The sequence below is a fragment of the Lepidochelys kempii genome, chromosome 3, assembly GCF_965140285.1.
Source record: "Lepidochelys kempii isolate rLepKem1 chromosome 3, rLepKem1.hap1, whole genome shotgun sequence".
Lineage (NCBI taxonomy): Eukaryota > Metazoa > Chordata > Testudines > Cheloniidae > Lepidochelys > Lepidochelys kempii.
The window spans coordinates 118,988,726-119,005,207 of NC_136382.1; the positions used below are offsets into that span (position 1 = coordinate 118,988,726).

General features: G+C 40.8%; 1 protein-coding gene across 1 annotated transcript in view; it reads right to left on the bottom strand.

The window, feature by feature from the left end:
- NOX3 (NADPH oxidase 3) overlaps positions 1-11,893 on the bottom strand; it is a 64,135-nt gene extending 52,242 nt beyond the window's left edge. Inside the window, exons 1-4 of the mRNA XM_073337730.1 lie at positions 11,849-11,893; positions 11,150-11,245; positions 10,837-10,947; positions 9,950-10,034 (exon numbers count right to left, since the gene is read on the bottom strand). Of these exons, the coding sequence (XP_073193831.1) occupies positions 9,950-10,034; positions 10,837-10,947; positions 11,150-11,245; positions 11,849-11,893 (337 nt within the window). The remainder of the gene's footprint in view (positions 1-9,949; positions 10,035-10,836; positions 10,948-11,149; positions 11,246-11,848) is intronic.
- Positions 11,894-16,482: the final 4,589 nt, after the last annotated feature.

The following is a 16,482-nucleotide window of genomic DNA, read 5'->3' on the forward strand; positions in this document are numbered from 1 at the left end:
TAAAGCTTCTTTCACAGACTAGAATCCCTCCTAGTTTGGGCCCAATCCTTTCCCCTTGTACAGTCCTTGTTAGTTCCAGCTCAGATGGTAACTAGGGGTTTTCTCATGACTGTAGCCCCCTTGTTCTGTTCCACCCTCTTTTATAGCTTTGGCACAAGGTGGGAATCTTTTGTCTCTCTGGATCCCCATCCCTCCTTCTAAATGGAAAAGCACCAGGTTTAAGATGGATTCCAGTAACAGGTGACATGATCACATGTCACTGTAAGACCTCTTTCTCCATTCTTTCAGGGCTGGCGTACATGTACCCAGGAAGGTTGATGAGTAAACAGAAAAAGAAAGGGAGTACTTGTGGCTTAGAGACTTAGAGACTAACAAATTTATTTGAGCATAAGCTTTTGTGAGCTACAGCTCACTTCATCGGATGCATTCAGTTGAAAATACAGTGGGGAGATTTATATACATAGAGAACATGAAACAATGGGTGTTACCATACACACTGTAACGAGAGTGATCACTTAAGGTGAGATATTACCAGCAGGAGAGCTGGGGGGGAAAAACCTTCTGTAATGATAATCAAGGTGGGCCATTTTCAGTAGTTGAGAATAACGTCTGAGGAACAGTGGGGGATGGGGGGGGGAAATAAACATGGGGAAATCTTCTAGGTGTTTGTCTCTGTTTGAGGGGTTTAAAGAAACTCCCTGAAAAAGCACAAGAACAAATCCACAGATACACCCCTGGAACCCCGACCTGGGGTATTCTATTTACTACCCAAGATCCATAAACCTGGAAATCCTGGATGCCCCATCATCTCAGGTATTGGCACCCTGACAGCAGGATTGTCTGGCTATGTAGACTCCCTCCTCAGGCCCTACGCTACCAGCACTCCCAGCTATCTTCGAGACACCATTGACTTCCTGAGGAAACTGCAATCCATCGGTGATCTTCCTGAAAACACCATCCTGGCCACTATGGATGTAGAAGCCCTCTACACCAACATTCCACACAAAGATGGACTACAAGCCATCAGGAACAGTATCCCTGATAATGTCACAGCAAACCTGGTGGCTGAACTTTGTGACTTTGTCCTCAACCATAACTATTTCACATTTGGGGACAATGTATACCTTCAAATCAGTGGCACTGCTATGGGTACCCGCATGGCCCCACAGTATGCCAACATTTTTATGGCTGACTTAGAACAATGCTTCCTCCGCTCTCGTCCCCTAATGCCCCTACTCTACTTGCGCTACATTAATGACATCTTCATCATCTGGACCCATGGAAAAGAAGCCTTGAGGAATTCCACCATGATTTCAACAATTTCCATCCCACCATCAACCTCAGCCTGGACCAGTCCACAGAAGAGATCCACTTCCTGGACACTACGGTGCTAATAAGCGATGGTCACAAACACCACCCGATACCAGAAACCTACTGACCGCTATTCCTATCTACATGCCTCCAGCTTTCATCCAGCCCACACCACACGATCCATTGTCTACAGCCAAGCTCTACGATACAGCCGCATTTGCTCCAACCCCTCAGACAGAGGCAAACACGTACAAGATCTCTATCAAGCATTCTTACAACTACAATACCCACTTGCTGAAGTGAAGAAACAGATTGACAGAGCCAGAAGAGTACCCAGAAGTCACCTACTACAGAACAGGCCCAACAAAGAAAACAGAACGCCACTAGCCATCACCTTCAGCCCCCCCAACGCATCATCAAGTATCTGCAACCTATCCTGAAGGACAACCCATCACTCTCACAGATCTTGGGAGACAGGCCAGTCCTTGTTTACAGACAGCCCCCTAACCTGAAGCAAATACTCACCAGCAACCACACACCACACAAGAGAACCACTAACCCAGGAACCTATCCTTGCAACAAAGCCCATTACCAACTGTGTCCACATATCTATTCAGGGGACACCATCATAGGGCCTAATCACATCAGCCACGCTATCAGAGGCTCGTTCACCTGCAAATCCGTCAATGTGATATATGCCATCATGTGCCAGCAATGCCCCTCTGCCATGTACTTTGGTCAAACTGGACAGTCTCTACGTAAAAGAATAAATGGACACAAATCAGACATCAAGAATTATAACATTCAAAAACCAGTCGGAGAACACTTCAATCTCTTTGGTCACTTGATTACAGACCTAAAAGTTGCAATTCTTCAACAAAAAAAACTTCAAAAACAGATTCCAAGGAGAGACTGCTGAATTGGAATTAATTTGTAAACTGGATACAATTTACTTAGGTCTGAATATAGACTGGGAGTGGATGGGTCATTACACAAAGTAAAACTATTTCCCCATGTTTATCCCCCCCCTTCCACCCGCTACTGTTCCTCAGATGTTCTTGTCAACTGCTGGAAATGGCCCACCTTGATTATCACTACCAAAGGTTTTTCCCCCCAGCTCTCCTGCTGGTAATAGCTCACCTTAAGTGATCACTCTCATTACAGTTTTCAGAGTAGCAGCTGTGTTTTTCTTTTTGCAAATACAGACTAAGAGTACTTGTAACACCTTAGAGACTAACCAATTTATTTGAGCATAAGCTTTTGTGAGCGACACCCATTGTGTCATGTTCTCTATGTATATAAATCTCCCCACTGTATTTTCCACTGAATGCATCCTATGAAGTGAGCTGTAGCTCACGAAAGCTTATGCTCAAATAAATGTTAGTCTCTAAGGTGCCACAAGTACTCCTTTTCTTTTTGCAAATACAGACTAAGGGGGCTGCTACTCTGAAACCTGAGTAAACAGAGCCATTCACAACCAATTGTCCTAGTTAATGGAAGCCATCAAGATTCCAAGCCACCATTAATGGCCCATACTTTGCATAGTTACAATAGGACTTCAGAGTAATACTTCATATTTCTAGCTTCAGATACAAGAATGATACATTCATAAAAATAGGATGAACACACAGATTATAAGCTTTGTAATATCTTACAAGAGACCTTTTGTATGAAGCATATTCCAATCATATTCACACTTATAAACATATTTCCATAAAATATACGGAGTGCAACGTCACAAGAACAACTAGAAAATTTCTAACAGTTGTGTGGCACTTGATTGTTTATGCAGGTACTACCTATAATGCTTTTTAGCATACAAAAAAATTGACAATAGTGCCTGAAATATTTCACATTTTTCTCTGTACATCATCTTAACATTGCTAAATATTATAACAAGGAACTGAATATACTTATGGGTAGCAGCTTATAGTGCAAGCAGATAAATGTGATTTTCCACACAATGTACAGAGGTAGACTAAACGTTTAGTATCGGGAGTTTTCTGTAGCATTTAATTTTGTATTTTAAACAACTGAGTTTCTGGCCCTTCTTAACACAAAGGATATCATCATCAACTCAGTATTTCCCCAAACAAAATGTTTTTCTCACTTGTTTTTAAAAGGAAACTTGAGTTCATAAATTGTAATGTTTCACTAGTCAAATGTCCTTTTGTTTTGAGGTTCTTTTTTTCAATTTCATCATCAATTTCTCCCTATAGACAGTCAGGATTAAGTACTGGCGTTCTGGCACTTGACATCAGCTGCTGTGTAAATCTCTGGAATTACTGAAGTTATAAAGTAATCACTTTTCTGAGAAGCTTGCATTTCCAAAAATGTCCAGTTTAACACACTAGCAAACATTTTTACACTAATATAAAAAATAAAAATAAAACAGGCTTATTTGACTGTGCAGTTTTACTCCCATTTTGGAGTATGACAGAAATTATACACCAACTAGAAGTTGGCTGATTTACAGTCCTGCGTTGATATGTTAATTAAAAGAAAAAAAAAGTGTTGCATTCTCTAGCAATGTGTTCTATGCTGAAAATGAACTCTGATAAGTGAATGGACATGACAGATAAGCAAATCATCCTAATATACTGGAAGATACATATTCCACCTCCTCCCCCTTCCTGTCTAACTACTTTAACATTACATCCAAAAGGTAAAATTCAGCTCTTGGATCTTAATGGAGGATCCTGATTCCATATTCTGCTCTCTCTCCATGGAAAGGTTAATGTCAGATACATGCATGGGAAAGCAGAGCCCTCATATAGGGAGAGCAGAATATTAGAGTCAAGCTCAATTATGACATTGTGAGAGCAGAATTCTGACAGTAAAATTTGCTGTGGCTGTAGCAACCCTAATTAACCCCTTTGTTTCTCTTGCTTTAAGCCCCTCCCCCCCAAGATTTAAAAAATAAATATTTAAAAAAAACAAAAACAAAAAACAACCCATGTGAAACCCTGACCCCATTGAAGTGAATAGGAATTTTGTCATTGACTTCAATGTGTGTGCGGTTTTATATTCAGGTAATCCACTAGTTTTAATGATAATTCATTGCTAGTAACTTAACAACAGTCTTTATTTGATGCATAGTTAACATACACACAGAACATCTTAACTCGGGTCAGTCCATCAGTCTAACCTAAAACCAATGGTCTTCTCTGGCTGTCATCTCCCACACCCTGAAGATTCTATTCATTATCTTAAGTATAAATATCAATTGAGTTTATCCTGGCCACTATGGATGTAGAAGCCCTCTACACCAACATTCCACACAAAGATGGACTACAAGCCATCAGGAACAGTATCCCTGATAATGTCACAGCAAACCTGGTGGCTGAACTTTGTGACTTTGTCCTCAACCATAACTATTTCACATTTGGGGACAATGTATACCTTCAAATCAGTGGCACTGCTATGGGTACCCGCATGGCCCCACAGTATGCCAACATTTTTATGGCTGACTTAGAACAATGCTTCCTCCGCTCTCGTCCCCTAATGCCCCTACTCTACTTGCGCTACATTAATGACATCTTCATCATCTGGACCCATGGAAAAGAAGCCTTGAGGAATTCCACCATGATTTCAACAATTTCCATCCCACCATCAACCTCAGCCTGGACCAGTCCACAGAAGAGATCCACTTCCTGGACACTACGGTGCTAATAAGCGATGGTCACAAACACCACCCGATACCAGAAACCTACTGACCGCTATTCCTATCTACATGCCTCCAGCTTTCATCCAGCCCACACCACACGATCCATTGTCTACAGCCAAGCTCTACGATACAGCCGCATTTGCTCCAACCCCTCAGACAGAGGCAAACACGTACAAGATCTCTATCAAGCATTCTTACAACTACAATACCCACTTGCTGAAGTGAAGAAACAGATTGACAGAGCCAGAAGAGTACCCAGAAGTCACCTACTACAGAACAGGCCCAACAAAGAAAACAGAACGCCACTAGCCATCACCTTCAGCCCCCCCAACGCATCATCAAGTATCTGCAACCTATCCTGAAGGACAACCCATCACTCTCACAGATCTTGGGAGACAGGCCAGTCCTTGTTTACAGACAGCCCCCTAACCTGAAGCAAATACTCACCAGCAACCACACACCACACAAGAGAACCACTAACCCAGGAACCTATCCTTGCAACAAAGCCCATTACCAACTGTGTCCACATATCTATTCAGGGGACACCATCATAGGGCCTAATCACATCAGCCACGCTATCAGAGGCTCGTTCACCTGCAAATCCGTCAATGTGATATATGCCATCATGTGCCAGCAATGCCCCTCTGCCATGTACTTTGGTCAAACTGGACAGTCTCTACGTAAAAGAATAAATGGACACAAATCAGACATCAAGAATTATAACATTCAAAAACCAGTCGGAGAACACTTCAATCTCTTTGGTCACTTGATTACAGACCTAAAAGTTGCAATTCTTCAACAAAAAAAACTTCAAAAACAGATTCCAAGGAGAGACTGCTGAATTGGAATTAATTTGTAAACTGGATACAATTTACTTAGGTCTGAATATAGACTGGGAGTGGATGGGTCATTACACAAAGTAAAACTATTTCCCCATGTTTATCCCCCCCCTTCCACCCGCTACTGTTCCTCAGATGTTCTTGTCAACTGCTGGAAATGGCCCACCTTGATTATCACTACCAAAGGTTTTTCCCCCCAGCTCTCCTGCTGGTAATAGCTCACCTTAAGTGATCACTCTCATTACAGTTTTCAGAGTAGCAGCTGTGTTTTTCTTTTTGCAAATACAGACTAAGAGTACTTGTAACACCTTAGAGACTAACCAATTTATTTGAGCATAAGCTTTTGTGAGCGACACCCATTGTGTCATGTTCTCTATGTATATAAATCTCCCCACTGTATTTTCCACTGAATGCATCCTATGAAGTGAGCTGTAGCTCACGAAAGCTTATGCTCAAATAAATGTTAGTCTCTAAGGTGCCACAAGTACTCCTTTTCTTTTTGCAAATACAGACTAAGGGGGCTGCTACTCTGAAACCTGAGTAAACAGAGCCATTCACAACCAATTGTCCTAGTTAATGGAAGCCATCAAGATTCCAAGCCACCATTAATGGCCCATACTTTGCATAGTTACAATAGGACTTCAGAGTAATACTTCATATTTCTAGCTTCAGATACAAGAATGATACATTCATAAAAATAGGATGAACACACAGATTATAAGCTTTGTAATATCTTACAAGAGACCTTTTGTATGAAGCATATTCCAATCATATTCACACTTATAAACATATTTCCATAAAATATACGGAGTGCAACAACTAGAAAATTTCTAACAGTTGTGTGGCACTTGATTGTTTATGCAGGTACTACCTATAATGCTTTTTAGCATACAAAAAAATTGACAATAGTGCCTGAAATATTTCACATTTTTCTCTGTACATCATCTTAACATTGCTAAATATTATAACAAGGAACTGAATATACTTATGGGTAGCAGCTTATAGTGCAAGCAGATAAATGTGATTTTCCACACAATGTACAGAGGTAGACTAAACGTTTAGTATCGGGAGTTTTCTGTAGCATTTAATTTTGTATTTTAAACAACTGAGTTTCTGGCCCTTCTTAACACAAAGGATATCATCATCAACTCAGTATTTCCCCAAACAAAATGTTTTTCTCACTTGTTTTTAAAAGGAAACTTGAGTTCATAAATTGTAATGTTTCACTAGTCAAATGTCCTTTTGTTTTGAGGTTCTTTTTTTCAATTTCATCATCAATTTCTCCCTATAGACAGTCAGGATTAAGTACTGGCGTTCTGGCACTTGACATCAGCTGCTGTGTAAATCTCTGGAATTACTGAAGTTATAAAGTAATCACTTTTCTGAGAAGCTTGCATTTCCAAAAATGTCCAGTTTAACACACTAGCAAACATTTTTACACTAATATAAAAAATAAAAATAAAACAGGCTTATTTGACTGTGCAGTTTTACTCCCATTTTGGAGTATGACAGAAATTATACACCAACTAGAAGTTGGCTGATTTACAGTCCTGCGTTGATATGTTAATTAAAAGAAAAAAAAAGTGTTGCATTCTCTAGCAATGTGTTCTATGCTGAAAATGAACTCTGATAAGTGAATGGACATGACAGATAAGCAAATCATCCTAATATACTGGAAGATACATATTCCACCTCCTCCCCCTTCCTGTCTAACTACTTTAACATTACATCCAAAAGGTAAAATTCAGCTCTTGGATCTTAATGGAGGATCCTGATTCCATATTCTGCTCTCTCTCCATGGAAAGGTTAATGTCAGATACATGCATGGGAAAGCAGAGCCCTCATATAGGGAGAGCAGAATATTAGAGTCAAGCTCAATTATGACATTGTGAGAGCAGAATTCTGACAGTAAAATTTGCTGTGGCTGTAGCAACCCTAATTAACCCCTTCGTTTCTCTTGCTTTAAGCCCCTCCCCCCCAAGATTTAAAAAATAAATATTTAAAAAAAACAAAAACAAAAAACAACCCATGTGAAACCCTGACCCCATTGAAGTGAATAGGAATTTTGTCATTGACTTCAATGTGTGTGCGGTTTTATATTCAGGTAATCCACTAGTTTTAATGATAATTCATTGCTAGTAACTTAACAACAGTCTTTATTTGATGCATAGTTAACATACACACAGAACATCTTAACTCGGGTCAGTCCATCAGTCTAACCTAAAACCAATGGTCTTCTCTGGCTGTCATCTCCCACACCCTGAAGATTCTATTCATTATCTTAAGTATAAATATCAATTGAGTTTATATCTAAAGAACTATGGAGCACCCTTTGCAGGCCAGTGATCCACCACAGCTCTGGCCCCCATGTCCCTCACAGACCCCAGTACCCCTTTCTCTGGGATTCTGCCCCCTGGCAGTACCCCCACACTCTGCCTTTGGGTCTCCCCTTCCTGGGGAACCCCCAACCCACTATTCCCACCTTGCCTCAGTCTGGGCTACTGCCAGTCATCACCAAGCCCCCACTCCCTTGGGCAGACTGCAGTGTAAAGGCCTCTCATCATAGGCAAGGGGGTTTGGACCTGTTGCCTTCCTCTGCCTCTCAGTACTTCTCTGGACCTTGGACTAAGCCCTACAGCCTGGGGAGTTACCAGCCTAGAGCACCCCCACTCAGCCTACTCCATCCCCAGCACTGCACCACCCTCAGTACCCTGTCAGGCAGGCCCTGTTCTCTCCCAGCCTAGAGAGAGACTCCTTAGTCCACTGGCTCACAGCCTTTTTATACAGGCCAGCTGGGCCCTGATTGGGGCGTAGCCCAGCTATGGCTGCTTCCCCAATCAGCCATCCCCAGCCACAGTCCTCTACAGGGCTGCTTTTAACCCCTTCTATTTTAGGAGCAAGGTAGCTACCCTGCTACAGAGTGACTACAGAAAAACAGACTTTGTTAAGTTTCTGAGCATGTCCAGTCTGAGGTAGGTGTTTCTAGAAACCTGAGCAGAGTACTCACGCAATATAATGAAAATACTATGCCACCTCTCCAAATATCCTTTTGTACCACTGACAGGCCCCGGTTGCCAGGATTGAACCTGGGGCCCCGGGAGCTTAGTGCATGAGCCTCTACTGCATGAGCTAAATGCCTTACACCTGTAAGGTAAGGCTATAGAGTGGACTCATTAAGCTCTCTCTCTCTCTCAGTGGTTTCAGTGCCACTAGAGGGGACAGAACATCACACCCAGGAGGTGTGTGGGTTACACTTTCTCTCAAGGATTTGGTAAATGGTACTGAAATCAGGTCTTTACACTAGGCAGTAAGTTTCTAAAGCTTGATGGAGCTAATAGAAGGGTAACCTTTAGGCACTATTGCAGCTGAAATGTTATTAACTCTACCACAGCAAAAACTAGAATTTTGTGCAGACTATTGACCAGCAGGAAAGACTCCTGTCATATTTAAAGTTTGACTCACTAAATGGTCATACTAGAACAGTGAGTGTATCAGTGTTTTTTATACAGACACAGCAGCAAAATGAGGACAAACACATGCATGGAATTAAGCTGCAAGTTTTATTAGACTTTAACACAGCAGAGGACCGCTACTCTCTAATCACTTTTACTCCCCTATACTAGGCATTTAACTGGCTCTAGTGCAGGGGCTACAGAGCTCCTTACCATATAACCCATAACTCAGGATAGGCTGTCCTCAGCCTACCCCCCGCAGGCCTCGGCTCTCTCTGAGTTCTACCACTCTTCCTGCCCTCAAGAGGATTCCATGAGCCCAAGGCCCATCACCAAAATCCCAGGTCTTTTACCTCTAGGACCAATTCATTTTATTCTCTTAACTGCACTGGAAACCAGTTCTGAAGGATGCTCCATATGACCCCTGTGCCAGGTTAAATCCTGGGAGCTGGGGAATGCTAGGCAATCAATACTCTCTTCTCCTCAGCTGGCCAATGGGTGCCAGAAACTGCTAGCAGGAGGAGCTACCCAGTGTCCCGTAGTGGGTGTCTGACCCCATCAAGTTCCCCCCACCTGTTGAGGCAGGTGGGTGGCATACAGAGGTTATAATATTAGGTAGAATCACTATATCATTATTAAGCGACAATTGAAAGACAAACCAGGTAAAATAGAAAACTTACTTGCATTTACAGCTATTCCATAGGCAACTATCTTATGAAATGTGAGGTTTTTGTCAAGTTGTCTCCTCAGTGCTCCTCTACAACACTTGGCAAAAAAGCAAAACTCATTTTACAAGTTACATAGTTCACTCAATTTACTATTTCTAACTCACACATAGGGAAAGGGGGATCGTGAGTTCAACAGCTATTTTTAATTTTTTTAAAAATCAAGCAATTGCATGCTACATATTGACATGATTTATTCAAGTATTTCTCACAGGGATTCAGTACACTTGAGGGTTTAATGGCAGAAATTCAGTGGAAACCAATTACTGAATAAGGTCTTGATTGTGTAAGTTCTTATGTAGTGCACAAAGAGATGGCACATTTTTACAGTATTGCCAACTCCTGTGATTTTATTGCAAGTCTATAAATGTTTGGTTTTTTTCTTAAAGCCTTGCCTCCTGGAATCATGTCAGTATGTGAGAATCTCAACTTTCATTAGAAACATGAGGATCCACCTATGTGTTCCTCACTTTCACCTTCATCTTGCCACTAGACAGGAGTAACATGATGGATATACAGCAATGTTCTCCATTAATGCAAGTTGAATTCCCCTATACTCCTTGTCTACACCATCACATTTTACTTTGAGCTTATATGCACAACACTTCGCATCACCAGGATTATGCAGAACCTAGCCCTAAATAGTGTTGCCTCTAAAGCTACAAATGATTAGTCTCCTTTTAATTATGGGCATATAATAACAGTGTAAACAATAATAACTCAGAACTAAATGCACAGATTTTTCTAACAATTACATTCCTTTGCAATTTTTTATTTGGACAACATTGATGAGCTATAGAAATAAGAGAAAATAATACATGGATTTCAAAAACTGTACTTACAATGCTTGTTCCCCTTATGAATGAAATAAGATTTCTACAGACTGGTAGCAGGATTAACATGCAGTTAAAATTAAGGCATGTCGCAGAAGCTCTCGCCCAAGCCAGTGTTGACTGTACACATAATGGTATAAAAAATTATATTACAAATTTGGGGGGAGGTTAAAGAAGAAAGGAAACATATTAAAAAGCAAGTCTCTCATATGGAAAAATTACTCGGTATCAGCAAAAGTAGTGCAGTAGAGACGGATAATAAAATACGTATGTTGCAACATTCTCCTTTGAGAAGATGCTTAGCAGACTAACTCATACTTACACCCAGCATAACCCGTGTATAAAGGTAAGCATCATCTTCTTCATACCAGTGGTATGTGTCAATAAACAGATATAAATTCAATCCCAGCCACACCAGCTACAATAAAAAGTGGGGGTTGGGGGAGACAACTGATTAATGCCACCTTGGATATTTTACTGCATATTAAATCATTTGTGGTATTCTTTCAAAAGGACCTGGGAAATATTTCAATACCAGTTGGAAACACAGTTCTAGAAGATCACAGAAGTTAGAAATGGAAAATACCTATCAGACTGAGGCTATCTTTTGTCAAATGCAGGATATAGTCCCCCAGTAGAGGACATATCATTACATAGTAAATGTCAGATAGTACATTTGATTTAGCATGGAAGTAAGTGTATGTGTTTGCAAAAGGCAATAACAATGAAAACTAAAGACTTTCAGAAGTGAAAAGAGTTGGGAAGGTTGAGGGAACTCCCGCACGCAAAAAAATCAGAAAATAATTCAGAGCACAATTTCCAATACAATTATAAACCACTGTTCCCTTAATCTGAGAAGTAAAATGCTTAAAAAAATACAGTAAGACATTAAATTATTTTAAAGGCTATTTATAAAAGTTGAATATTTTATACAGGTTTTACATTTCACTTGTTCATTTACTGTAAGCAAACCATAAAAAACCTCTTAAACAAGTTTTTTTAATATTAAAGAGATACTTACTAATAACAAGACTGACAGACTTTCACTGAAAACCCAGCATCTCATCTTGATTGCCACTCTTTTATGTTAACAGCAATTCACTCTTGCCTCATAACATAACCTGAGTTCTCTGTACATTCCTCAAGCTTTTCTGCTAACTACTTTTTGTCTTTAGATCTTAATAAGCACCTACCCGAGCTGCAGCTCTCTCTAGGAATTTTCTAAGTAAGGACTTCCTGCTATGAGCAGATCACCAAACTGACATACCTTATGACCTGTGTAAATACAAAGCTGATCTGTGTCCAGTGATTCCTCTTTCAAAAGTTATTTTACAGAAAATGAGAGCTGGTTTCATTAAATTATCCTCATTTACCATTCTGGGTTGGCTTTCACCACAGGTTCAGCAGAAATTAACATAATTCTTCATGATGCAAGTTCTTAAAATACCAAACAGGATGGAGTATTCATTATGTATATATCTTAAACGCACAAAATTATTTTAAAAGAAGTTGATGATTGCAAAGTCAAGCACTCAAAAGTTAGGAAATGCCAGAATGAAAGTTGCCTATACAACCTTAATACAGACCCTTTGTGAGTATGTATTATGATACAGACCTTAATAACATGATCAGATACTATTTTTTCACACAAGACCCCTGCTTTATTCAGAGCACAGAATGGACAGTGTTCATTTAGTGAGACGCTATTCAATATTTTGTTTTATCCTCAGTGTGCAATATATGGTCCCATGCCCTATTCAGCCTCTGCTCTGAATACAAAATTAATTTCCTTATTGGTTTTTCTATGATGCTCATCAATATAGGATCTGACTGCTTCACAAACAAATTTATTTTCACAACACCCCTGTGAGATGAGGAGGAGCTGAGGCACAAAGAGATTAAAGTCAAAAGCATCCACTAATTTTCAGTGCCCAATCTGAGATACCTAAGGCTTGACCTGCAGTGTACTCAGTATTATATAGCATTTATACGTTCAAATTACAGCTCCCAATGATTTCAGTTGCAACTCTGAATGCTCAGCACTTCTGCAAACCAGACTCCAGTTTCTCAAGTCAGGCACCCAGAAAATTAGAATCATGTAATTAGTGGACACTTGTGTAAAGTTTGCTTTAAGTGATTTGCCCAACATCACACAGGGACTCTGGGCTAGATCCATAAAGGAGACTTAGGGCTTGTCTACACAGGGACACAAAAGATATTTTAATCTGAATTAACTAAAGGTGTGAATTTAAAGTGGATTAGTTAAACTGCATTAAACCTCTGTGTAGACACTCTCATTCAGAATGAAAGTGGTCTTAATTTGGTTTAACCTTTAGACTCAGTCTTGCAATGCCTAGCATTTAGATGCCCTGCCACCTACTGGAACACACACCCCTGAGCTAGGTGTGCAGGCTCCCTATGCAATGCAATGGGGAGAGTCACGGATCCACCAAATCCAACATGCTGAGTCACCTAAACTAGACAACAGAAGAAAATTCCAAGGAGAGGAGTTCATCCGAAGACCTGCCCCTCAAAGGCAATTAAACACATAAATCCAGGTTCAAGGGAGGTGCCTCCGTCAGCTCAGAATTCATAGCCGTGAATCCTCTCCTGGAATTAAATATCCATTTGGAACCAGGGGATTGTATGCTGGGTCTTCCCACGTTCCTTGTCAGTCCTGCAGTACAGTCATTTTCATACTCTCTCTGGCACAATGCATTATTTATACACTGTGGAACAGCTTCAACAGGAGAGACTGAAAGAGAATATGCTACAGTATTGTGGTTAAGGTACTCATCTGGGATGCAGAGAGCTCCTCCACAAGACCACATGCCTCTGCTTCATCACACTCCTGAACCAATACAGTTTTGTATATATATCCCTTCTCCCTTCTCCACAAACCCCGCCCCCAACAGATCATAGGAAGGGCTTGTGGCTTCTTTCTGGATTCTGGAGAGTGCGGTTTTTTGGCTACCCCTTTGACTCCTCAGCACATTTTTTTTCTGTGAAGGTTCTTCTGTCTATCCCCCTATTGTAGTCTGCAGTCATGACCATAATGGCCTCCAGTGCCTCAGCCTCTGTGTAATAGCCGAGGTCTCCTTCTTTCAATGGGCTACAGCAGTTATCCTCTCAAAACCGACCAGGTAAGCCTCTTGGTCATCTTCCAATCCAATCTTTGCAAAGGAAGGAATGGCGTTCACTGACGCTCTGGGCAGCCCACACAGATTAATAAGTCTCTGAAGCAGCTGTTCCAGGATCTGTGGCTGCTCTTGTTTTTTGTTGCTGTTTCTTCATAAATTGTAGAATGAGTTACTGCTCTTTCTGCTGTTCCATCATCCATTTTGTGACCACTTCCATATTTTCCTTTTATACCTCTTTTATGGTGGGGTGGGCAGGGTATACGGAGGAGGCAAAAAAAATCCCATGACTCCTACTGACACATTTGAATAAGTAACTCAGGCTATGTCTACGCTTAAAAAACAGTACAGCAGCACAGCTGTGCCACTGTAACACTTCAATGTAGACACTCACTACAGCGAGGGGAGATGTTCTCCCATCACTGAAGATAATATACCTTCCTGAAAGGCAATGGCCAGGTTGAAGGAAGAATTCTTCTGTCATCCTAGCATTGTCTACACCAGAGGTTAGGTCATCATAGCTACATGTCTCAGGGGTGCGAATTTTTCTCACCCCTTGAGAGATGCAGCTGTGCTGATGTACGTTTCCAGCGTAGGCCAGCCCTTACTCAGCCTCCTCCAAACACAGTCCATACACCCTGTATAGTCAAAGCTTACCCCTAGGATTTGGTTTATTTACAAAGAAATGCATGATTATCATATTTCCAGCCAAAGTCTTCTCCCCTGGTGTGGTTGTTCCCAGGAGTTCCTCCTGAGGAATGGTCAGCCTAGAACCTTATCTTCAAAGGGTTACTCCAAGTTGGAGTTAACAAGCCACCAGCAAAAATGAGTCAGCAGGATTCAGTATCTCTGAGCAGAATCAAGACCTAATCACAGGGTGGGTTCACAGGAGACTACTACCAGCCTGTTACAGGGTCCCTTTTAGGAATATTTATTTGAATATTATAACATTTAGCCAGTACCATAATTATAGTCAATGGAAAGAACCACTTTTCTGATTTTCTTTCACTAAGCATGAATAATCAATTAAGTTCATTTGCACTTGTCTAAGGAGAAATCCTCTCTTCTGCCCCTAGTCTGAATAATTCAACTGGTGGCCAGAGACCTGCATAGGGAAAGGGGGTACAATCCTCTCATGTAGGCTGTGGAATGGCAGTATAGCACCCAGTTCAGGAATGACTTAATCATATTTGTTATTAATCATGTTTATCACAGTAGTGCCTAAGGGACAACCAAGAATGGAGCCTTATTGTACTGGGCACTACAGAAGCACAGAGATGGTCCCTGCCCCACAGAGCTTACAATCTAAACAGACAAGACAAACAAAGGGTGGGGGAAGGAGTAGAATACACAAGCAGGTCCTAGAGAGAGTGCATGTGTGTGTCAGGCGGGGTTTCTCACTTATACAGTTTTGAGATCAGGGGTTGCTGGGAGGAAGGGGGGAGGATTCACATATTGACAGATTCCTTAGCCCCGTTCCCACCCTTGTCCACATAGGCCTTCTTACTCCCAACCTCTCCCTGCAAGAAGCTGTGTAGCCTCTGAAAATCCACCCCACTACCGCTCCCTGCTTGCCTTCCACAGCAGAATCGTTTCCAAAAGAGTTCTTCACATTCATGCCTTAAAGGCAAAATTTGCCCCTGACAAAATAGATATGTTTGTTAAAAATGAAATGTTGGAGGCAGTTTGTCCAAATGTGAGTAATTCATTTTAGTATTTCCAAAACATGAGAAGCAATGGATGACAATGGTGATGTTTAAAGAGCATCTGTCATGCTCAACAACTACTTTTTAAGTACTTAATATCAGTTTATGTTATGCTGTTTACATTATTGTTGATACTCAATACAACCATTATAATGAAACTGTTATGATGTGGGTTGTGAATGTTTATTATATATACTTGCAATTTAACTATATCTATTTTCAGGTTTATTGTTAATACATGGAAGGATAAAAAAATACTATGATTATTCACTAACAAGCCTCTATAACCTAACAGACATTGATTGACCGGTTCCATTATGCTGTTCAACAGACACTATACCTACAGTTAATTGTTCACTTCAGAAACCTTTTTAAGGTCAATAATTCACCGTCCTTATTGCTTCTGGACTATCACAATCACTAACAAGATAGTGGCTACAGCACTGTTTTTCAATGAAGCAAAAGGAAGAGGATACGAGGGAGAGGGGAAGAAAAAAGGTGCTGAGGGTAAAGAGAAATATTGGGAAGGTCAGATGCCAATTTTGACTGCTTTAAGAAAACCCAGCACCTGGATTAGCTGTACTTCAAAGCAGAATGCTGTGCTGAGATGTTCTGCTTTGAAGTTCAGCTGATCCAGACAGCAATTTTCTAAAATGAGTCAAAACTGGCATCTGAAACAGAATTTCTTTTAAAGTACAGCAGATTCATATGATGGTTTGGGCTCCAAAATTTGTCTGGATCTGCAGCTGCACTTCAAAGCAGCACATCTCAGTGCAGCATTCTGCTTTGAAGTACATCTGATCCAGATGCCA